Raw genomic sequence first — 24,556 nt, forward strand, 5'->3', positions numbered from 1 at the left:
ATAAGAGTAGACATTCCAGAATTGTTATTACAGGGGAATGCATGAAGATATTAGAACAGGAATGTCAGGAGTGATGACAGGTCCTCTTTAAGGAACAGAATCAAATGAGCATCACTTACCATGGCTGCTCTTATAATTCCCATGATGAAGATGATGAAGCAGAGTCCTGCACACGTGACAGGGTGTCCTCTAAGCTGAAGATGCTCCCCCTGATGTTTGATTGACAGGGCCAGACATGTCTGCCAGCACTCACAATCTTGTGCTTGCACCACTCTTCCGAGTAGAAGCTCTGCTTCCACTACTGGAGTAGTAACAGCTCGTGCGCTGATAGCGGCACATGAATAGTCACTGCTCCTGTGGGGGAAACAGCCCTACAATGAATGCTGTTCCAAGTAGTGACTCAAGAACAGAGGCTCTATGTATATTTCAGAAAGGCTTGTGTAATCTACATTAATTGCAAAGTGAAGTGACCGCCGGTCTTTTTCTGCTACTTGTATATGGGATGCCGTCGTTAGATCTGAGCACCATTTGACTGAAGAACGTGAGTGACGACTTTTGTAACTGCAGCAACTCGGAGCAGCAGCAGCACAGGCTCAAGATTGTCCATGCTGGCTGAGTTATCCTGCCCTGTCAATCAAGCTGCAAGGGGGTGTCCTCAGCTCTTGATGAGACAAATCAATTCTTACAAATCGATTTTCTCATTTATATTTAGTAATAAGAAGTTTTGCAACTTGCTAAGATACTTTTCTTTGGTCAATTCCTTATTTTCAAGATTTTTGCTTGGTGTCAGTAAATGGAAATATTTATGATTACATCCCAAGGCCGGAAAATTTCCCTTATCATGTCCAACTTGACACAGATGCCAAGCGTCCTTACTTCTGGCAGAAAGCTGGGAACACGTGTGGTCACTGTCCAGTGCAGTCTATGAGACATATTGAAGCATCCAAGTGACTCTACTGGAGTGTGACCACTCACAATCTGGATACAAAATTAAATTTTTCCACTCTCTTACAGCAAGAGCTGAAAAATCTACTATACTATAGTCACCTCAGGGCATTTTTCATTTGCATCATACGCACTGTTTATGGGCATGTTGCTACAACATAAAATCACTTATCAATTATGCATATATGACCTCATTGCAAAACTGTACTCACTATGTCCTACAGCACAATTTTGACGCCCAATTAATTTGCAAGGTTATATGAATTTCCCCAGTACCCAGTGATCAGGGCACAAGCATAATAAGGATTGGTAAACAAGACTGGCAAGGGATTCATTAAGCAAACACATCATACTACATGCACAAGAGATGTAACGTGAACCCGGCATTAACAAAACCTCGCCAGTAATGCTTCACCTTAGTGGCCGTGCCTAGAAACAGGTGTCTGCTGTAATGTTACAAACAAGGCTTAAAGGGACGATCAAATATTATAATGATACAGTAGATTATTGAGACTGGATTAAAGAGAAATGAGCCTCATGCACAGTGCCCCTGGGGTATTTCATATCTGCAGCAACACAGGTGCCGAGTATGTAAGGAGGTCTCTGACAACAAGCCGCTTCCCATGGTCTATTACAGGGTCCAGCAACCTCCAGCTGTTCTGAAACTACAACTCCCAGAATTCTCTATCCACTTCTATGGGAGTTACAGGAACAGCAAAGATAGGTGTGGATGCTGGGAGTTGTCGTTTCTATTATACTGCATGTTAGATACTGAGCTAACCAATTTCATTGCTCACAGATACTGATGAATTGTGAGGGAGATATAAGAGGTGAAAATGATCTGTGATGAACTGCTGGAGAGCAAAGGGCCCAGAAATGGTCCTGCATCCACCTCTGTGTTGTAGAGACCAGTGATGGTCAGTTCGCAGTGTTTGCCAGCGATCACATGCGGGCTGCCATCTTTAGTAAGGTAGACTCACCCATCCGCCGATGCATAGGTAAGCCCTTACCTGTGCCGGGAGTCGGTCTGAAATCAAATGCAGTCACCGGGAGCAGGCAGTTCTGAGAACAGCCCAATGAAGGCCCCTGGCGGCTATTCTCGGAACTGCCTGCTCACGGTGACTGCATTTGGTTTCAGTCCGGCTCCCGGCACAGGCACCGGTAAGGGCTTACCTATGCATCGCCGGACGGGTGAGTCTACCTTACTAAAGATGGCAGCCCACATGTGTTCGCTGGCGAACACTGCGAACTGACCATCACTGGTAGGACCCAATATACAACTACCATAGACTTCTAAGGCTCATATGTTATCTCCGTATGTCTCCAATTCTATGTTAAGCAACACATAAGCGTCATCTCATGGATTCTTTCTGTGTCCATGGGGAAAATAGTGTGCCGTGTTGCCAACATATGTCATATTGGAAAGGTGTTCTCCAATAGTACAGAGAGGGCCTACTGGTGCTTGTCATTCATGATGATGAAGCTAGATGTGCAAGCTCAGTTTGGGTAGAAGTGATTGGTGCTGTGACTTCTTGCTGTTTTAGATGCAGAAGGAGCTGCTTCCGGACTGAAAGCCGTGCCCAATGCTGTTGCACTGTATTCACGTTCCAAACTGCTGCCAGAGCATTTAAAATTGTACTTGTACATGAGCCTAAGGCTGGCTATACACATTCGATAGCTGTCGGTCGAATGATCGTTCGGCCGACAGTTGTCTCTCCCGGCTTCCTCATACAAAATTCTATGGGGAAAGCGGAGAAAGTCACTGCCAGACACTTCTGGCGTCGGCTTATTTTCCCCCAATCCTTTAGTTCTCTCTGGAGGAGAGAACAAAAGGATTGGGGAAAATCTAAATCTGTCGGGGGGAGAGTCGGAAGATCCTCACACACATTAGAGTGTCGGCCAAACACGTTGTTCTGGGATGAAAAAAGACTTATATGTATGGGGGCCTTAAAGGAAATCTGTCACATTGAGCATGGTTGTCTGAGCTGCAGGCAGCATGTTATAGAGCAGGAGATGCTGAGAAGATTGATGTATATCTGTATGGGAAAATATTCAGTATAACTTGTATATTATGCATTTAAATTCCTTCTCATTCTGGGCTTTGAAGTCCAGGAGGCGGTCCTATCAGTGTGTATACAGAGAGAGCGGTCAATCACTGATAGGACTGTCTCCTGGACTTCAAATCCCAGAATGAGCAGGAATTTAAATGTATAAAATCGTTCCCTACCATCTTCCCAATATGTGTATCGCCGTGAGTATTGAATAAAGATTTGGTTGGATTGTAATCTGTGCTGGATCCTTTCCTTGATGTTGAGGTTGTCTTGGATCAGACAGATCCGAGCATGATTGCCTTTCCATGGTCAAGTGAGCTGGAGCTCTTTACTTCTCAGTTACTAAAACAGTCAGGACAGATTACAGGTCCTCTTTAAGACGCGTGGATCAGATTTCTTACGTTTGTTGCTACTCTGGAAAAAAAAACTATTTTACTTTCAGACGTTGTATTTGCAAACTCTCGGTTTCTGATAAACTTTACTGTGTGGATCTTTTCTTTTGCAGCTTCATGTATGGGGAACTGACAGATAAGAAGACCATTGAGAAAATCAGGCAGACTTTCGATAACTACGAGTCAAATTGCTTTGAAGTCCTTCTATACAAGAAAAGCAGTATGTACTGTATATCGCCCATTGTGTTCTCTGTTCCACCAGACTCCAGCAACTGTGTGATAACTAGAAAACAATTCTACTCTATCCTGTGTACCATTTACTTCCTAGACCTGATACTATTAAAAAATCCACACACCCTGCTCTATATTTCTCCACCAGATAGCAGCGTATTTGCTTTGAGCAAGCTTGTTTCTACTGTCCCATTCTACCGTCAGCTCTATATTCCACCATCCACCGATGCAACTGTCTAGCTTCCATTTACTCTAATTGCTTGTCCAGGATTAGGAAAAACTATGGCTGCTTTCTTCCAAACACTGTACCAACCTCTCTAAGGTTTGCATCCGGTATTGCACCTCGGCTGTGTTAAAGGAGATCTGTTATAAGCTAAGTATATTTTTGTCAACTCGAGCTCCCAATTCCTTCTTGGTTTTTTGTTTTTTTCTAATTTACTTTATTTTAAGTTTTCTCTTATCCCCCATGCTTAAATCCCACTTCCTGGTTGGTCATGTGCTTGCTATACAATTATGTCTTAGGGCAGTGAGATGTGTCCTGACATCGGCAAATCATGTGACACTAACCACACCCCTTATTTTCACCAATGAGGCTTCCTACGTCTTACATTACAAGGCTCCAAAGCAGGACGTAACCAACAGCAACCGAATATCAAAACTGATTTGCCACAGGTGATAAATGGTGGTATTTGGAGAAAGTGATATACCAGCAATATCTCTTGGGTGGGATACAATTCAATTAATGGCACAACTCATTAATTGGGCCTTAGCTGAAATACTGACGGCAGGTGTTGCAGTGGTTTTGGAGTAAAGTGGCCATGTGTTTTTTCTAACCTTGGACACCCTCTTTAAGTTGACCTCAACTTTTCTAGAAGAATACCATAAATGTTCCTGTGCAGGATCAAGAGGTAGCCATGAAGTCTCACTTGTAGAACCTGCCATAAAAATATTGTACCTCAAATATTTGTCACCTATGTATTCACTAGCTTACCTCAGATTTAGGGGTTGCTCTGACATAGGGTCACATCTACAAATATATGGTGGTCCCGTCCTATGATCCACACATTCTAGACCAGAGCTGGATACTTGGAGCACCAAACATGACAACTTTGATGTTTCTTCTTTGTGATACATTCAAGGGTACAAAATATTAAAAATGATTTGCATCATGGGACGTCTGATTCCTGATATTACATATGACTGATTGGTGGGAGGACCTGTTATAGATGTAAATGTTCAAATTATGTGATATTTTAAGGGACAAGGGTGCTATATTAGAGTTAAATGCAGGTACAGAGTTAGATCCTATGCAGAGGACGTAATAAGCATATGGGGTCATCCTATGACTCTATAGTACATGTACTGCCATGAGGCTGCCTGGGCAGTGATAACCACATGTGGATTACTGATAATTGTTTGCTGCATCTGTACTTTCCAATTAAACCAGGGCAAGTACAGGTACTGTATGGCCAGTCAACAATCTGCATGCCATTACTGAATCCCACCACACCCTTTACTGATCCCCTATGGCCCCAAGAGGATCTCCAGCATTTTCATACTGATGGCCTATCCTCAGTATAGGTCATTAATATGAGATTGATGGGAGTCTGACTCTTGACTCCCCTGCTGATCAGCTGTTTGAAGAGACTGCACCGCTCTGGTGGCGCAACTGCCTCCTTACACCTTGCCAAGTACAGCGCCATCCGTTGTATAGTGGCTGTGCTTGATATTGCAGCCCAGCCCCATTCACTTGAATAGGACAGATCTGCACCTACAGTGACGTCATTAGCCTAGGTAGGAAGACGCTGCCGCACTCACCAGCGCACCATGGCGCCTTCAAACAGCTGATCAGCGACAGTGCCTGACCCCTGCTGAACCTGAGGATAGACCATCAGTATCAATATCCCAGAAAACTCCTTTAACTTTACTACCGTCAGATAATCATGTTGAATATAATCCACTTTGAAAACAGGTTCAGAAATCCCCAGAATGATACTTTAGATCCCTTCATAAAGACGAATTAAGACTTTGTTTCTATCGATCTCTGACAAAGTTTCCCTCATTAGAATCAATATTCAGGTCCACCAGGGAATACAACGCGCAGTGAAATAAAGCAGGTTATGGGGCTGTTCATTTTCACGTCAATAGTTATTAAAGCATTACTGTTAATTGATTTCATGAGATTTTCTTGCCTGTGTAATTACACCTTCAGTTTTTAGTCTTTGTTGTCTATGATCAGGATAACTTAAATGAGCCATCTCCTATATTCATGGATGTCACCGACAATCCATGTGAACATATGAGACATTACTTGGCAGTGCATTCACGTGGACTGCTGTTATGTGGCTTATTGTGTCACAGCTGCAGTTACATGCAGGCTTCACTGAACAATATGAAGGTCAGATCGGTAATAAACCTGGGTGTTCAAGGGGAAATGCTCGTTGCGAAATTCCTATTTGATCTTTTATAATAGGTTCTAGAAGTTCTTCATTCGGTGTATTTAACAACCAGAAAACAAAATCTCACAATTAATAATCCGGTGCCTATAGAATCTCTATGGACCCATATTCTAACCCAATGGGCTACCAATTTCACAGAGCGGAGATACAGTACGGGCATAGTTGTGGTATGCTCCATCACATGCTGCATTATGGAGGTGCCATACTATTGCCTATGGGTCATGTAATGGAATAAGGCTACATTGACACGATCATATCTGTTTTGTGGTCCGCAAAATACAGATACTGGCCGTGTCCATCCCGTACTTTCTGCGGGCCCTGTTCCAAAAATGCCTATTCTTGTCAGCAAAATGGACAAGAATAGGACATGTTTTATAGTGTGCAGAACGGCCACACGGATGCAGACAGCACATTGATGATATCTGTGTGCTGTCTGCATTTTTGGTGGCTCCATAGAAATGAATGAGACCGCGTGTGATCTGCAAAAGAAAAAAAATGGTGGTGTGAATGTACCTTTATTGTGCTATGGCTTTGCCAGGTGTACAATGCATTAAATAACCATCATTTTTATAATTTCCAAGAGCACAGCAATCCTAAAAGAGCTGTGATGTGGAGACAACCCCTATACAGGCAACCTGTATTTTGAAAAGGCGGTATGTTGGAGAGCAGGAGTAATTTATATATTGGATATCCATGCTCATTCTGATCTTAGGAGTCCAGTGGGCGGTCCTACTCAGAAATTAAAGGTGTTTCCTGTATGAGGGTGCAGACGTATAGCAGGTAGTGACTGATCGGTCCACCCGCTGGACTTCTATGCTCCGAATGAACAGAATTACAATGAATAAATTGAACATTATAATGAATCTTTTCATACAAAACTATAAATCAGTCTGCTCAGCTTTTCGTGCTCTTAGTATTTCAGTACACAGCATGGCTGAAGGAGGTTGCGATAGTCCTGTTTATTCACACTTGGATCACTGCCTTACTGAACTGATGTTTTTTCACTCCAGTCATATATTTCCTGGATCAGGACTTGATAATAGCTTGTTACTAGCGTGTTTGTATGGTTATAAGACCTGTATCGCAACACAAGGTATTCTATTGTGTACTTATTACCTCATATGCTTTTTATTTCCATCTTTACAGGAACCCCGGTTTGGTTTTATATGCAGATAGCTCCCATAAGTAATGAACACGATAAGGTCGTTTTATTCCTTTGTACTTTCAAAGATATTACGTTATTCAAGCAACCGATCGAAGATGATTCTACGCGAGGTAATTGTCCCTGTTAATCGTTAGTCGTGTGTGTCTCGAGCAGTGTCTGTAAGTGCAGCGATTCACTCGTATTACCAGTTCATTGTCTACATGTTCCATGGCAAGTCATTTATCGACACCTTGGTGAAAATGCAACATATAACACTAAATAGCTTTAACATATAACATATGGGAAGCTTAACGCAAATCTAAACTGTAGTTACTAAAACTGGCCATACACATTGGAGAACTTTTTGCCAAACCTGCCAAATTTGGAGGGACTGCAGTGGTCAGCTAATGAGCATTAAACATTTGGCAGATTTTCGTTCGGGAGATGTTGAGCAAAAAAAGGCGATGGTCTCGGTGGAGATAAGCCACCACCAGAGGTGTCTGGCAGTGGCTTTCTTAACTCCTTCCATTCAGGACACATGCATATTTGGCAAACGTGAGCTTGTATGTGCATGGGGGCCTCAGGTGGAATAGATGATGGTCAACCAAATGTTAATGTGTATTACCAGCTTAAAAGGAGTTGTTCATCCCCAGGGGCCTTTTGGGCAGACCCCCTCAGTGTGGCCAGACCTGCAGAGAAGATCATCCTCATCTAATCTCCACTACTGGGTTCCAGCTACTTTACTCCTCCACCGCTGCAGATCTCATGTCACCCCGTGTTAACCTCTAGTTTGACGTTGGTCACATGGCTGCTGCAGCCAATGACTGACCACAGCGGTGAAATGTCCTTCATGCATCACAAGACCCCATGACATGATGCATAGGGGACCCCACTGCTGCGGCCAGTTATTGACTGCAGCAGCCAAGGGACCTGCATCAAGCCGAATATTGACATGGGGAGATTGACGATCTGCAATGGCTGCAGGGAAGGAAAAGACTCAGAACCCAGTGGCAGGTATCAGGTAAGTATAATTCCCTTTGCACGTGCAGCTATGCTGGGGGTCTGCCCGAAAGGCCCCCGGGATGAATAACCCCTTTATGCCCCAAGAAACTGAGCACTCCAATAGTGTCTATGATGTCCTACACTGTTATACTAAATTTCACTTTCTTCAACACCTTGAGCATAGGAAAGGTCCTCGATTATCAAATTTTCATAAAATTAATCAGAGCTGCAAAATAACACATATCAAATGGTTGCAGTGGTCTGTGCATACAGGGCAATCTACCTTTCCCATCCAGGAGTTAGACTGCCCAGTACAGATGAACACCCTGATGTGGCATTATAGTCAGATTGGTGGATGGGGGGGGGGGGGGGGTGGAGTGGAAGCTAGGACTCAAAGTAATCCTAGAAGAATGAGTGAGTTTAAGTTACGGCCATTAATTGTTCAATAATGCCCTTTTCATAGTAAAACATAATTATTTATGACTAATAAAAACATGACTGCGTTCTTCCAAAAGAAGCTTTACACCTGTTTAAGGTTGTATGGGGTATTTCAGCTCAACGCCATATGTGTTAATGGAGCTGAGCTGTAATACCAGAAAAACCCACTGACAGATGTGACATTTTTTCTGTAAGACACCGACCATGATCTTCTTATCCTACATAGCCCTTTAAATGAAATTTGCTACTACTCTTGTTTTGGTCTTCTATTTGGTTACCCTGCCTCAGTTTTCATCTTATAGTCTACCTTGCAGGTTGGTGACTCAAACAAACAAACGTCAACATGATCTTGTAATAAAGTAATTGTACTGTATACAGGGGCTTAGCTGAAGGCTCATGGGCACTGGTGCAAGAGTTCAGCTTGGGCCCCCTTCCCTCAGTGCTTTGTGGTCAGGGGCAGGAATGCATATAGCCTTCATGCTGCCTAAGGCAAAAAATGAAACTGCACCATTCCATGCCAAATTCTTGACCTAACCCCTTCCCCCTAGACAGAGGTGTAACTTGACCAGCAAGAACCTTCTATAATAACAGTGTCTTAGGGTACTTTCACACTTGCAGCAGAGTGATCCAGCAAGCAGTTCCGTCGCCGGAACTGCCTGCCGGAACCGGCAAAACCTATGCCAAGTGATGGCATTTGTAAGACTGATCAGGATCCTGATCAGTCAGAAAAATGCATTGAAATGGCAAAACGGACCCGGCATTTATTTTTTTCGGTCTGCGCATGTTGGTATTTTGAATGCCGGATCCGGCACTAATACATTCCTATGGGAAAAAAATGCCGGATCCGGCATTCAGGCAAGTTTTCAGCTTTTTAGGCCAGAGATAAAACTGTAGCATGCTTGTGGTTTTATCTTTTGCCTGATCAGTCAAAATGACTGAACTGAAGACATCCTGATGCATCCTGAACGGATCACTCTCCATTCAGAATGCATGGGGATAATGCCTGATCAGTTCTTTTCCGGCATTGAGCCCCTTAGTACGGAACTCCGTGCCAGAAAAGAAAAAGGCTAGTGTGAAAGTAGCCTTATGCAGCACAAGTGACTGCTACCCCTGCACCCCCTATAGCTACGGCCCTGTCTGTATATGCTTCTCACATTTTGCCATCTTGTAATATGACACATTAGTTGGCAAACTGTTGCATCTTGTACTTTTTTTTTTTATCCAACTTGGTTTATCCTAAAAAAAGACGTATGGTGTGTGGAACGTCAAGTTGCAGTTACAATAATCTGTTGAGTCTCCCAATAGCGTGCCCTGAAGTCTGGCTGTTTTAAATGGTGCCACTGTTCTAGTAGGAAGCACAGTAGTCATTACATGCATGTAGTTAGCATTGGTAAGGAAGATTTATTTCCCAGTTGGAAAAAAAAGGAATAAAAAAGAGTCCCCATTGTTGTGGTGTATAGCTGCCGTTGTACAGGAAGACAAGCTTAGTAGTTGTGGCTCATAGCGGACAGAGGACTAACAGCAATCTCATAGGCAGACCAAGTCAATAATGGAGACAACAGGCAAATGAATTCAACCAAGCTGGGTCAGGAACATTTAAAATATTATATTAACTGTTTGAGGGAGCTCACCAGCTGGTGTGGAGCCCAGTCTACCGTTCACCCCACAGTACCAAATGCTACAAATAATTCACTTATATGACTGGCTCCAGGGGAGGGCTGGCAGCCTTAGTCCTGGGGGGCAAATCAAGTCAAGTGGCCCATTTTTATTTTGCAGACTTTTATTTTCTTTTATACAGGAACACATTTCATTAACTGCCGCCCAATGTGGCACGTGTAGCGTGCTGTGCCAATTCTTTTGCCCGCTCATTTTTCAAAGCCCCCTTCATATTTAAAAATGTGGCACGCATAGCGTGCTGCGCCGATTCTTTTGCCTGGTCATTTCTAAAAGCCCTGTAGGAATGGAAAAACCTGACGCGCATGGTGCGCCGTGCAATTTTTTTGCCCCGCCCGTTATTAAAAGCCCCTTCTACATTTAATAGGCCACTCCCAACAAACACTGTACAGCTGAAATTCTATTGTTGAGGCCTGTCTCTACACATCATATGGAGAGGGGAGGCCTGTCCTGGCTGCACTGCCTGCTTCACATTATACAATAAACAGCAAGCTCCTCCGCTCTCCTCCCTCCCCAGATCCTGCTCAAGGCCTGTAAATGGCAGGGGGAGGAGCCGGAGCATCTCCTCTCCTACATAGCGCCACATACCTCTTACATCCAGTGATGTCACCTTTGTTGTAGACGTTCTCTTTCTTTATCTTCTCCATTCAGACCAGACCGCCATGATGATTTTTTAGCCATCTCCCGTCTCTGCAGAGATTGACAAACAGACATTAGTTTCCCACATTTCCATCATCTTCACATCTTCTGAACACCCTTTTCTGCCACCCCCAATACTGTGCCCGCTGTGCCCCCAATACTATACTGCAAAAACAGTCCCCCTGGAAATACTAATACCACACAGATAGTGCCCCCTTCAACAATTATTGGCACACAGTGCTCTAAAAAATAAGGGCGTATTTCCTTTCCGCTTCCGTTCCGGTTTTTTCGCGGATCGTATGCGGAACCATTCACTTCAATGGGGCTGTAGAAAATACGGAAGTTACTCCGTGTGCATTCCGTTTGTCAGCATGGCCGTTCCACAAAAAAGCAGTGCATGTCCTATTATTGTCTGCAAATCACGGTCCGAGGCCCCATTCAAATCAATGGGCCCGCAAAAAATATGGAACGTACACGGAACACATTCATATGTCATCCGTATTTCATCCAGATTTTGCGGATCCATACTGTAGAAATGCTATGCCCAGCCCATATTGCTCATGTGTTTGGTGATTAATAAGTTACTGTTTCCATTTCCGATCCGCAAAAAATGGATCAGATACGGAAACCATACAGATATGTTTTGTACAATAATGGAACGGAAGAGGACTTAAATCAGAGAAAAAAAACCCTCAGATGTGGATCAACAGATCCGTGAAAAACGGACCGCTAAACAACAACGGTCGTGTGCATGAGCCCTTACAGAAACAATATTGCAGTTCATGTCTGCCATAGAATTGTATTATGCCTCAATACAAGTCAATGGGAATGACTAATCAGTTTTTAAACTTAAACAACCATCTAGACAGAGCTAAACTAGACAGTCAAAAGGTCACTGTGGCTGTTTGTTTTTCCCTCCAAAACTTAGATCGGTACAGTCCCTTATGACAGCAATAGAAAATTACTTTTGAAAGTTTAGATGGTGGTGGAGAGTCTCATATCTTGAGGTAGCGAGTTCCACAGAATGGGGAGATGCATGTGAAATCTTGAAGCAGATTGTATAAAGAGCAGACAAGAGGAGAGCAAAGAAGTACTCTTGTGGGGATTGGAGACTACTTGTGGTGATGTAACGGTACATTAGGTCAGAGATGTATGGAAGGGATCAGTTGTAGATGGCCTTGTATTTCATTATTAAGATCTTGAACTGAATTAGCTGAGCAAGCAAGAAGCAGTGAAGGAATTGGCACAAGGGAGAGGAGAAATGAGAGGAAAGGTGGATTAACCAAGCAGTAGAGTTGAGTATGGATCTGAGAGGCACAAGACTGTTAGATGGGAGGACACAGAAAAAAAGGCAGTCCCAATCTGAGGGACTTCCCTAGGGCCTATGATGTTCATATTTCAAAATAGCGCATATAGACAAAGGTAGTCTTCATAAGAGGTATTTCTCGTACCCCTTTCTCAAAGTCTAGCAAACAAAGACCATGCTTGTGAAAGCTTTTATAACTCTAGATAAATGTATCTGAGACGCCATAAATAATTGATAACATTAAGCAGCATTGGGCCAGGGCTCAGTAATTAGTTTCTTATTGTTATTGTTCACCTGTTTGCTTACAGCGGAAATGAATAAAAAAGACTTAGCATAGGCTTACAGCTCTAATAGAGGTACCTAGTTAAAATTTTATGCTGTGGTGGTTGCAAAGAACTGCTTGTAAGGTAATAATAACACGTAATGATCTGGAATGCAGTAATCAATGGAAATACAAGCCGGAATATATATTGCACATCAGGAGCCAGATAAAAAACTTGCTGCTTATATTCACATTATTAATTGCTCTAATCACAAATTAAAATCTTGTTTTGTGGAGTTTCACTGCTTTGCCTTTGTTAATGAACTTGCCCCTGGAGATCCAAACAAAGGCTCTGATCCTGAATTCTGCAGTCGTATGTTATCTTTAGAGAGCACTACAGAGTTAGGTGAAATTTCTCTTGATCTTCAGTTGGTAAGGCCGTCCATATGCATATCCGGCAGAGCAAGCATGTGTTCTCAGTAGGAAGAGGGGAAGGAAGCTGCTGCCTGACGTCTCTCATCAGCTTAAGAGTCCATTCACATGTCCGTGTGTGTTTTGCGAATCCGCAAATTGCGGATCCGCAAAACACGGACACCGGCAATGTGCGTTCCGCATTTTGTGGACCGCACATCGCCGTCACTCTCATAAAAAATGCCTTTTCTTGTCTGCAATTGCGGACAAGAATAGGACATGTTCTATTCTTTTGCGGAACGGAAGTGCAGATCCGCAAATGCGGGTGTGGACAGCACATTCCGGCCCCATCGAAAATTAATGGGTTCGCACCTGTTCTGCAAAATTGGGAATGGATGTGGACCCATTTTGCGGATGTGTAAATGGACCCTAACTGGGTCCTGAAATCCTACTTGCCTGACCCTGCCTTTGGGAGGCCTCCATACACAGTAGACTACCAAAATCTGTAGTTTGGTGGACATACATCTAATCTGTATGACCAGCCTCATGAATAGAGGGGCTCCTAAAGCCCCTCTGCCTTATGAGAAGGCATTAGTAGAATAAATGTTACATAGTGGGTTTGGATCCCCATTACAAATGTTGCATTGGATTTTGCACTTTTAGTAGACTAGCATCTTCAAGAAGCCAAAATTAAAGGCTCTGTTTTCTCTGCAACTGCCACGCCCTCTGAACTTTGATTGACAGGGTCTGGCAGGTAGGATGACATTTTCACTGTCTGGCCCTGTCAATCAAAGTGCAGAGGGTGTGGCCATTGCAGAGAGAGCAGAGCTGCTAGGTGTAATGGCAACTCCCCCGTTGCTCCTAGAGGCTCATTTGCATATATTAAAACATAACATAATTTCTCAGCAATGCGGGCACATATGAACATGGGACCAACACAGGTCAGCCAGTGTCAAAGGTACAAAACTGCTGACAGATGCCCTTTAAGGATACTGTGTGAAATTAAAGTTAAATTCTTTAAAGTTTTTTAAAGTAATAATTTCTTAGATGGTAGCTTAGTGCTGTCAAACATTGAATATACACCACTAGCTGTAAATGACCACTGATAAATGATGTGTTATTTTACAGTAAGCAACATCACATATAATGATGACCTATATAGCACCATCGGCAACCCTATGTAAATGCCACCCTCAGAAAGTCATACATTAAGTTCATCTTGGAGAGTGGGAGCACTTTGCTGACTTTTACATTAATTGTCAGCATTGTGCTGAGTGTGCACAGTGCCACTGTCTTATAGATCAGCCTAGGGTTGATCTGATGAGGCACATGGCAAGAAGATGTAGAATAAAATAATGGAGAGACGGCTGGTGCGCTTGTTCTCTTTTTATTCATTATATTTGCTTGACATCTCCTCGGTTTGAGTGCTTCATGCTAATGGTTGCATATACCATTTTGACATGGCACAACGGAAAATCAGACTCCCTACATAAGCCGGAAATCAGGATACGTGCAGTTAAGTTAGTTAAATGTAAATTAAAATTTGTCATTAATTGCAAATAATATATTATATACTTGTATAGTATATAATGCATGACAGTTTATAATTTAAAAAAAAATATGGTCTTTTAGTTTTGCTGTATTTACCTTAAAGGGGTTTTCTGAGATTTTGATACTGATGGTCATCAGTATCTGTTTGGAGGGGGTCCAACACCCAAGACCCGCACCGATCAGCTGTTTGAGAATCACAGCGCCGCACATAGTATAATGGCTGTGCTTGGTATCACGCTCAGCCCTATTCTCCGCCTCTCTGTTCCAGAAATAGAACTGCTCTTTCGGTCTTTGTCTTCAAACCTATAGATAGATGAGGTCATGTGTGCCACTGGAGCCAGTGACTGGCCTCAGCAGTGATGTGTTACCAAGTGTCACGTAACCCAGAAGTGGCTGGTCCCAAGAAGCCGCTCATTGGTTTCAGTGGTGCATGTGGCACTGTCCATCTGGAAGATTACAGATGGGGATCGGAAATTGCTTATGGTATAAAAAAGCTAGAAATTCCCTTTAAAGGGGTAATCTGGTCAGTAACTTATTTGTCTACATTACAAGTAACTTACCAATTCAATTCTGGCTGTGACTCCATCCTTCTGCCTCATGGTTACTTGAGCAGAGCAGTGCATCATTTACACTTTTGTTGAGGCTCACCCTCTGCGAGATCCTTCCTACGGTGAGGCCTGCCGCCTTAGGCCAGTTTCCGATGAGTGAGTTCACTGTGAGAAACAGGTCTCCATGTGGGAAAGTGATTTCCTGTCCTGAATTCTGCTCTTAAAACAGGACTTCTCATCAGTATAATGATTAATAATAATGTGTGTCCCAGCCCGACATAAGCAGTAATGAATTCTACTGACATAATGCCGTCAGTACAAATCATCACAGGCGATGTCGGGCAGGGACACACAGCATTATAAATCATGATAATGCCAAGAAGTCCTGTTTTAACAGCAGAGTTCAGGATAGGAAATCACTTTCCCACATGGAGACCATTTCTCACAGTGAACTCATCTGAAACTGACCTTAGCACATCAGTCATTTGGACAATCTATCTGCTTATTTCTTTAGCATTGTATGCCTGCAGTAGGGAAAGATTCATTGTAACTTGTATAAAAATTTTGTTATTTTAATTCCTGCTAATTCTGGGTTTAGGAGTCCAGTGGGTGGTGCTAGTGATTTACAGCCTTCATCTGCTGAACAGGACCTCCTACTGGACTCCTAAGCTCAGAGCGAGATGGAATTAAAATGAAAAAAATAAAATAAAAATACAAGTTACACTGAATCTCCCACAAAAGTATATATCAATCTGCTTAGCTCCTCCTGTTCTACCATTCTACCTGATCAGACACTACCACTGTTCAACTTGATCGGTCCCCACTAATATTAAAGGCTAAGTACACCTTTGGGCGCATTGTTTTTTAATATTTACTCATTTTGGGCTATAAATCATTTTTTCTATTGATCTTTATCTTTATTAAAAAATGTTTGCTTGTTTCTGAGTTACAAGGGTTCAAAATCAGTCTGTTTGCAAGCTGTCACAGTCTTATCTCTGATCCCCTGACCTCATAAACACTTATTTAACTATATCCTTATCAGTTAGATTGAGCATAATGAGTGTCTTTGAGGTCAGGAGATCAGAGCTAAGAGCTACACATGAGCCGTCAAGCGACTGGATTCAACGAAAACAGAATGTGACATCTTGCAAACAGACTGATTTTTAACCCTTGTTTCTCAGAAATGGCTGAACATTTTTAATAAAGATCAATTGAAAAAAAATAGTTGTTAGCCAAAAATGAAATCATACAAAAATTGCCCTGAAGGTGTCCATATCCTGTCCATAGGAAATGTCTTTTATTCTGAGGATCCTTCTTACCATAGTTTTACTTGGTCACTGTTTCCCAATCCTCAAGGAATCACCCATATTGAGGATTTTCTTAACATTTTTACAAAAATCTATAATTAGCACATGTTCTTTTGAAGAGAAACCCACAAGGCACAACCTGATTCCTTGACAACTGAATTGGGGTATATTATACTAGTCTATTAGTAGGGGTTTCAGCGTGAAAAAAAATCTTTTGAAAGTGACATTGATTTGACTCAGTGTTATATCGTGTTGACCTTTCACCTGGGATTGTAGAAATAATGACTACGTGTCTGCTTGCTCCAATACCTTACCATCCTCCATCGTAAAGAATGCTTGTTTCCTGGGAACGGTGTTTGTGGCGCTAGTGTATGACTTTAATTTTATGTTCATTTCTGTGATTGTCTATTGTTTCTTCAACCAATGAAAAAAAAAAAAAAAAAAAACACAATGGGAATTTTTTTTCGCACAGCTCCCCTTGGATCAACTCGTCTAAAAAACAAACAAAGTAAGTCTCAGAAGCTGCTCCGGTAGTTTGTAGTAATTTTAGTAGCTCCTAATTTTGGGTAGTTAGAGGTTATATCCCTGAGCGTGTGGTGACTCTTCCCTGCCCAGAAATGCCTGTGATAATCATATTTTAATATAAAATTTGTAGTTTAGACTTGTATCCCAAATGTAGTGAAACCTCTCTAAAAGACCACCCCTTTATGTAGACTACAGTTCCTGTAACCAATTCTTTCATATATTCTGCACAATGGCCAATTTTATGTGAAGTGCCACCACCATAGAGGGCCATTTTTCCAGGTAAATTTGAGTGGTTGTGTATGTAATGCATTATAATATAATTGGTTGCTCTTTTATTTTGCATTATTATTACAAGGGAAATGATATGAAAGATTGGTTAAACTGGCACAGCCACCATTTCGGAGAAAAAAATGGTGCCATATTTATATCATGTTTGGATGTCATTTTTCCCCTTTTAACACTTGTCTGTTGGTTTTTTGTAATTATATGTATTGTCAATACTGTATGGTGGAATATTTCAATTGCTTATTACATAGTAATTGATTACCTATCCTTAAACGTGGTATCTGATGTGCAGGCATGTTATAGAACAGGATGAGTTGAGCAGATTGATATATGGTTTTATGGGAAAAGATTCAGCGTAACTTTTATTTTATTTAATTAAATGCCTGCTCTTTCTGGGCTTGGGAGTCCAGTGGGTGGAGCTACTCAATAATAGACAGTGTTTCCTTGGACTGTGCAAACAGAAATAGCTGTCAGTCACTGATAGGACTATCCAAAGGGCAAAGAAATGGAGAAATTACTAGTTATCCTATATCTTTTCCCATAAAACGATATATTGTTCTGTAAACCTCCTGCTCTATAACATGCTGCCTGCAGATCATACACCAGGGAACAGCTCATGGCTCTACTGTATTTCTTCCAGTTCTCCCTCACTTACTGGTTTATTTAAGGTCATGAGTCCCAAGCGTCTGTCATAAAGCTGGTATAAAGAGGATTATGTATGGACTGTAGTCTGAGAACACTCATTAACATCTTGACATGCCAGAAATGAGCGCTCAGCCAATCAATGCTAACGCGGGTTGCCACTGCAGGCAGCGATTGGCTGAGCACTAATCTCCTGCATGTTAGGTGGTCCTGTTTAGCAATCCCCATACTTGTAGATAGAATTCATAGGACCAACCAGCATATTGGAAGTTGTCTTTTCCCCAGAGTTGGAGAGTCACAGGCTGGAATCCACTGCATTAGGGAGTCCAAATAACTTAGATACAATGGGAATCTCAGGTCTCCCCTTAAAGGGAATTTGTCAGCTCCAAAACACCCCCCAAACTAGAGTAAGCACTGTATAGTGTCAGTGGTGCAGAGCCCAGTTATGTCATTTTTATCTTAATACTCATTTGCATTCTGACGCTGTTCTCCCACAAACCAGCAGCAAAATGCATGGAGAGGACTCCTCTTTGAGTCCTCTCCATATGTGCATGAACACGGAAATCCTCACAATGCATTTTACTGATGGTTTGCGGGTGTCTTGGAGCTGACAGATTCCCTTTAAAGGTTGAGCTATTTGTCAACCATAACATCTGCTTTTGGCTGTTTTGGCAAATTTTTCATCACAATTTCAACAAGCATAAGGCCCAATGTATTTAAAGGGGTTATCCCATCATATAGTACATGACCATCTCTTTCTAACAAAGCTAGAACCAGCCCCGTACCTCACATGGATCCAGAGATCTCTCCATTCACTGCTCTGCCAGATTTATATCAAGCTGACAGCTCAAGAGGAGTGTCTTTTCTCCTGCAGCTCAGGGGGCGTGTCCATACTCTCCCTATCACAGCTCAAGAGGCGTGTCCGTGCTATCCCTATCACAGCTCATGGGGCGTGTCCATGCTCTCCCTATCACAGCTCAGGAGGCGTGTCCGTGCTCTCCCTATCACAGCTCAGGGGGCGTGTCCATGCTCTCCCTATCACAGCTCAGGAGGCGTGTCAGTGCTCTCCCTATCACAGCTCAGGAAGCAATTGAAAGATAAAACTGAACATGTGCGGCCTTCTTAATGAGCCGCCAAAGAAATAAGAAATTAAGTGGCACTATACATTTTATTAAATAACTCAGTACCTATTATTACATGTAATTACAAAAGTATTTAGATCCAGGTGCTGGTTTGAAAACTATTGAATATTATTCGTGGGACAGCCCCTTTAACATTTGAACATTACAGTTTATATTTGCTATCCCTGCTCTCCACCCAGGGGCGTAACTAGAGTTCTATGGGCCCCAGAGCAAACTTTGAATTGGGCCCCCCCCCCCCCCGCGAGCCTCTTCCCCAACCCTTCCCTCCGTATAAAGCCATACATAAAAAAAAATTGTCAATAGAGTATTTTTTTTATTTATTTATAATTTTTTTAATGTATGGCACACACTGGCTTCATATGAGGAATGGGGGGAGATGAATGATGATCAGTGGTGCCGTGTGGCAGTGTGTCTGAATTCAGAAATGGGGGGCCCGTGCCGGCCATATGAGGGCAGCCAGGGGCAGCAAATAATGAGGGGGCAAAATGAAAATGAAATACTCTGTAGGCAATTTTTTTTAAAATATATAGGGAGTGGGGGCAAAATGAAATACAGCGAGACTTACTATATTTCATTTTGCACCCGCCCTCTCCCTCTATACATTTCACAGAGTATTTCATTTTCATTTTCCCCCGGACCCCTCATTATTTGCTGCCCCTGGCTGCCCTATTATGGCCGGCGTAGGCCCTTCTGAATTCAGAAACACTGCCTCACGGCACCACTGATCATCATTCATGTAGTACCCCCTCCGTATAAAGCTGAACGCCGGTGTGTGCCATTTTTTACATTAAAAAAAACCCAACTACCTACTCTTGTTCCGCTCTCCTCACTTGAGGGCTACATCGGCCGGCCGGCTCGTCTTTTCTGGCTGCTGTGATCCCGCGAGACCCGCTGCGGAGGTCATGGGTCTCGCGCTGACAATTAAGCGCAGCACAGCCACACAAAATATAGGGAGGGCCGACGCACTTAATAAAAAAAAAAAGACTTGTGGGGCCCGCTTTACTCCATCTCTCGTGGGGGCCCCGTGGGCCCCCTTGACTTAGGGGCCCGGTCGCAGTTGCGACCGCTGCGACCCCTATAGCTACGCTACTGTCTCCACCCTCTCCATTATGGGCTTGTCTATCTCACAATGCTTACACCCTTTCCTGTATGTACTGAACTCGCTCACATTTCCGTTTGCACATTTTTCCACTGAAGCACAGTCTATTATTTATGTCAAACATAAAAGACAAATGTGTCCTTCCTTGGCGAGAGATTTTAAAGCAAATCGATATTGTACATTTTCTAAAAAGGAAATTAAGCTAGGCCCTGAATCGTATGAATTAAAATCACAAAAACGAATATAAATAACAATACAAGCCTTTAATTAATATTAGACATGCAGTGGTGCATATAGTAGGAGAATGTCCCATAGCAAGGATCAAAATTGGCCCTGTATTTGGTGCCGAATTTGCCACCCAGATGGCTCTTGTGGTAATTTTCACTGACGACTTTCCACCGACGACCCTTAGGCCATTTCTCTACACCCATATTTGCTAACATTACAGTTCCTCTGGAAGGGGAAGTCCTGCATAGGTTCACATCAGGCAATAACAACGATGCTAAAATGTACTGGGCCCCCTCTCTTCAAGTGCCCCATGGTAACAACATGGACTGCCTCTATGCTACATGAAACATGTCATTACATATATTGGATGACTAAATATTGTTGCTAAAGAGAACTGAACAGGACATTTACTGCCCCCATATAATTATAAGGAAGCCCACTGCCAGTGGGAATGGACATCAGGCATATTGGATTTAGGAGAATGTCCGTCCTTTGGCTCTACTTTAAATACTTGTATTAGGCTACTTTCACACTAGCGTTTTTGCTGGATCCGGCAGGGTTAAGCAAAAACACTTCCTTTACTGATAATACAATTATCTGCATGCGTTATGAATGGATCCGGTTGTATTATCTTTAACATTGCCAAGACGGATCCAACATTAACTCCATTGAAAGTCAATGGGAGACGGATCAGTTTTCTATTGTGGCTGAGAAAACGGATCCGTCTCCATTGACTTACATTGGGGGTAATGCTGTCTTGCTCCACATCCCAGGACGGAAAGCAAAATACAACATTTTGCTCATCTGTTGCCAATTAATAATAGATATTCCAGATTTTATTTATTTTCTTATGGAAGATCATTAGCAAGACAAGCTGTTTTTCTGGCAAGAGATCTCCGTTTCTGAAGCAGCAGACAAATTATTGAGCCACAACATTGCAATAAATAGCAGAAATTACCACTCACTCATTTACATGGATGTCATTATATTTCATGTGAATAAATGGAGTAGCTGAAATCAGTCTAATTCCAGTGCTTCTCCTTCTTTGACCTAAAATACAAGCAAAAATGTAACCTTTCCAGAATTAAGCCTGTGTAAGCTTGAATCCCAAGCAGATGTTAGTTATAAATCCTATGAAGTATTTTGTAACACAGGTCATTCAAAGCATTCATTCTGGTAGTGTGTCTGTAGGAATGCTTTACATTTTACACTGAAAGGGGTTGTCCAAGGGGGAAAAAAAAAGGACAGGATCAGTTAAAAATAAAAATAATCATTGCTCACCTTACTGATCCCCTGCCGCTGCCTTTCTAACACTGCCCCAGTCTCAGCTGTTCCCCTATTTCTGATCCTGTAGCAGCACACACAGGAAATGGCTGGAAATCACCGGATGACTGCTGCAGCCTATGATTGGCTGAGCAGGAAGTTCTAGCCATTTCCTGTGTGTCAAGCCGGTACCATGAATTGGTGAACAACGGTGACCAGAGCAACACTAGAACAGCAGCAATGGGAGATTGTTAAAGTGAGTAATCCTTTAGCCGCCCTGGCCCATTTTATAAAATTCAATTTTAATTCCATTTTAATTATTCAATCATCACATTGTAGAAATTTATAATGAAGCTATATCAGTAGTAATAAGTCAGAGCAACTGGACCTCTGTCAGGGTTTCTCAATTAAAATAGCTTGCACAAAAAATCTCCAGCATTAAATACTGGGGACTCTTGTTTCAGTCATGGAGGTAAAATGATTGCATTTGCATGACTGAAGCTATCATGTGTGATTAAATTGCTTTGGGAGAAGTGCCAGACCAGCATTGTAAGTTGCAGACAATAGGTGTCACACTCGACTAGCTTTATTCAGGTTTGGTTTCTCCAGCTTAACATAAATAGCTTCTATTCTAATACCTCTCTGGAGGCAGTTTAATCACACCTAATAGATTCAGTCATGTCAATGTAGACATTATCTTACCTCCATTACTGAAGCACGAGTCACCAGAATTTGATGCAGGCAATTTTGGTAGAAGCAATATTAAGTGTGATTAAACTGTCTTGGGAGAGGTGTCAGAACAACATTGTAAGTGGCAGACACTAGATGTAACAGCCCTCCACCTCGGTTCAAGCTTGGTTTCTCCAATTTAACATAAACCGCTTCTGTTCTAATGCCTTTCTCAAGGCAGTTTAATCACTCCTAATAGCTTCAGTCATGTACGTGTAAATGTAGTTAACATTTTACCTCCATAACTGAAGCATGAGTCACCTGTATTTAAGGCTGTACATTTCTGGTACAAGCCATTCCAAGAGAAAGCTAGTTGGATGACTGGCAAAAGTTTTAAAAAATACAAAAAATCTAATTGTGCTGACTTATTGCTACTGATATACCATGACCTGGATGAATATCAACCTTCACAAACATGATGAAGCTCAAAATTGTAGAAAAGTCTCATAGTTTTTTTTTAGTGATCACTTGCCCTAATGTTAAGGGTTATAAGTGTTAGAGTTGAGCAAAGCGTGCTTCGGATGCTACATCCGAAGTCGCTTCGTTCAAAAGTTCGGAATAATACTGTACAGAGATCCGAGTATTAGAATGTATGGGCTCCGATGAGTCAAAGTTATTCACAAAGTCGCACGTGACTGCGTTGAATAACTTTGGTAATTGATTTTTAAAGTGGAAAACCCCTTTAAAACTTGAAACTGAACTCGACTTTGTCCACTTTCTACTTTAAAAATCAAGTACCAAAGTTATTCAACAAAGTCACGCGTGATAGGTAAGGAAGGACACTCCTGTATGCGTGGTCTTTTTTGTCCAAATTTTGGTTTGTTCTTGGTGGTCCAAAATTATTGCAACTATGTAGTGGTTACTCTGTGGAGGACAGCTGAGTCATAGTTTGGGACAAAATGTTTTGTTCAAAGGATATATGTATCTACAAGAGAATGTCCCATCCAAGGAACGCTTGCTTCTGCAAGTCTGGATAAAAAATAAAAATGTCAAGCTGCTTCTTGTAGGAATAAAGGAACAAAGATCATGGTTCCACCACAATACAGCCCCTGCAACTTACTGGGGCCTTTATTATGGTGCCAGGTTTTACTACTCAAAAACGAAGGGCTGAGTAGTTTTCTCCCTACCTTTCCTTTCCATGGTATTTGGGCAAATGTCCCACCTCTTTGCTTGAAATCAACCATGACTGCGTCCTCTCTCTCTTAGGGCATTATAGCAGCCACACGATCTGCCTATATGGTAAAACTGTCTAAAATATGGAAACAAGGACAAAAAAAAATCAACACATACAGGGACCCACAAGCATCACAAGAAAATAAAATGTTTCTACATTCTACTGTTTCGAGACCCTTCTTAAAAAAAGTGATTGTCCAAAGTGGAAAACCCTTTTAAGAAGGAGGATCTAACTGATATCATATTAGAAACACAATAGCTAAATGCATTGTATCTGTGAATGTTATAATATGTGATCCCTCATTGTATATGAATGATCACAAATACTGACTTACAGCAAGACTGACTTGACTAGTACCTCAAGAAAGTAATTTATTTTATTCCATCACTGCCCCGTGTCTTTCCTTTTCATATACCGTAAGTTGTATTGCCAAATGCATGATATTGTCCCTCTTGCACCCAAGATCAAGTCTCTTCTAGAAAACATTGAATTTTCACCAAGTCTAGTCCTACATAATATTTGGCACAAATTTGGTTAGTAGGTCAAAAAATTAGGCCAACATTATTAAAAATCCCCCAAACTGTCTAGTTGCACCACCTATATTATTAGAGCACCTTAAAATCTAAAGTTGCCAATGTCCCTTATTCTTGTATCCAGAAATCTTTCAACTGAGAATTTTTGTAAAGAATAGAAATATGTTTAAAGGGTTTCTGTCATGAGAAATAACGTTATGTAGCTGACTGACAGCAGTACATAACAGTATGATTTATAACTCCCTGCCTGCCGCCGTTCTCTTAAAATAAAGACTTTTTAAAAGATGCTAATGAGCCTCTAGGTGCTATTAGGGTGTTGCTTCAGCACCTAGAGGCTCCGTCTATACACCCTTTGGCACACCCAGGTCCAGTTGATTTGAGTTTTGAGTTCTTCTCAGTGTCCTGTAAATCCCATGCCGGCGCCGTCCCTTTTAGTTTTCGGCGCAGTGAGTGAAGGACACGCTCCTGCTGCCGGCTTCCTTCCTTCTGCACAGGCGCAGTGGGGAAGCCTGCAGCAGGAGCGCATCCTTCACTTACTGCGCCTGTGCCGAATACTAAACGGGACGGCGCCGGCAT

At 42.1% G+C, this 24,556-nt stretch overlaps 1 protein-coding gene across 1 annotated transcript in view; it reads left to right on the forward strand.

Moving 5' to 3' along the window:
* KCNH5 (potassium voltage-gated channel subfamily H member 5) overlaps positions 1–24,556 on the forward strand; it is a 283,707-nt gene that overhangs the window by 73,080 nt on the left and 186,071 nt on the right. The window contains 2 exon segments of the mRNA XM_044272468.1: positions 3,502–3,608; positions 7,225–7,353. Coding sequence (XP_044128403.1) covers positions 3,502–3,608; positions 7,225–7,353 — 236 coding nt within the window.

Source organism: Bufo gargarizans, chromosome 11 (genome assembly GCF_014858855.1).
Source record: "Bufo gargarizans isolate SCDJY-AF-19 chromosome 11, ASM1485885v1, whole genome shotgun sequence".
In the NCBI taxonomy this organism is placed as follows: Eukaryota; Metazoa; Chordata; class Amphibia; order Anura; family Bufonidae; genus Bufo; species Bufo gargarizans.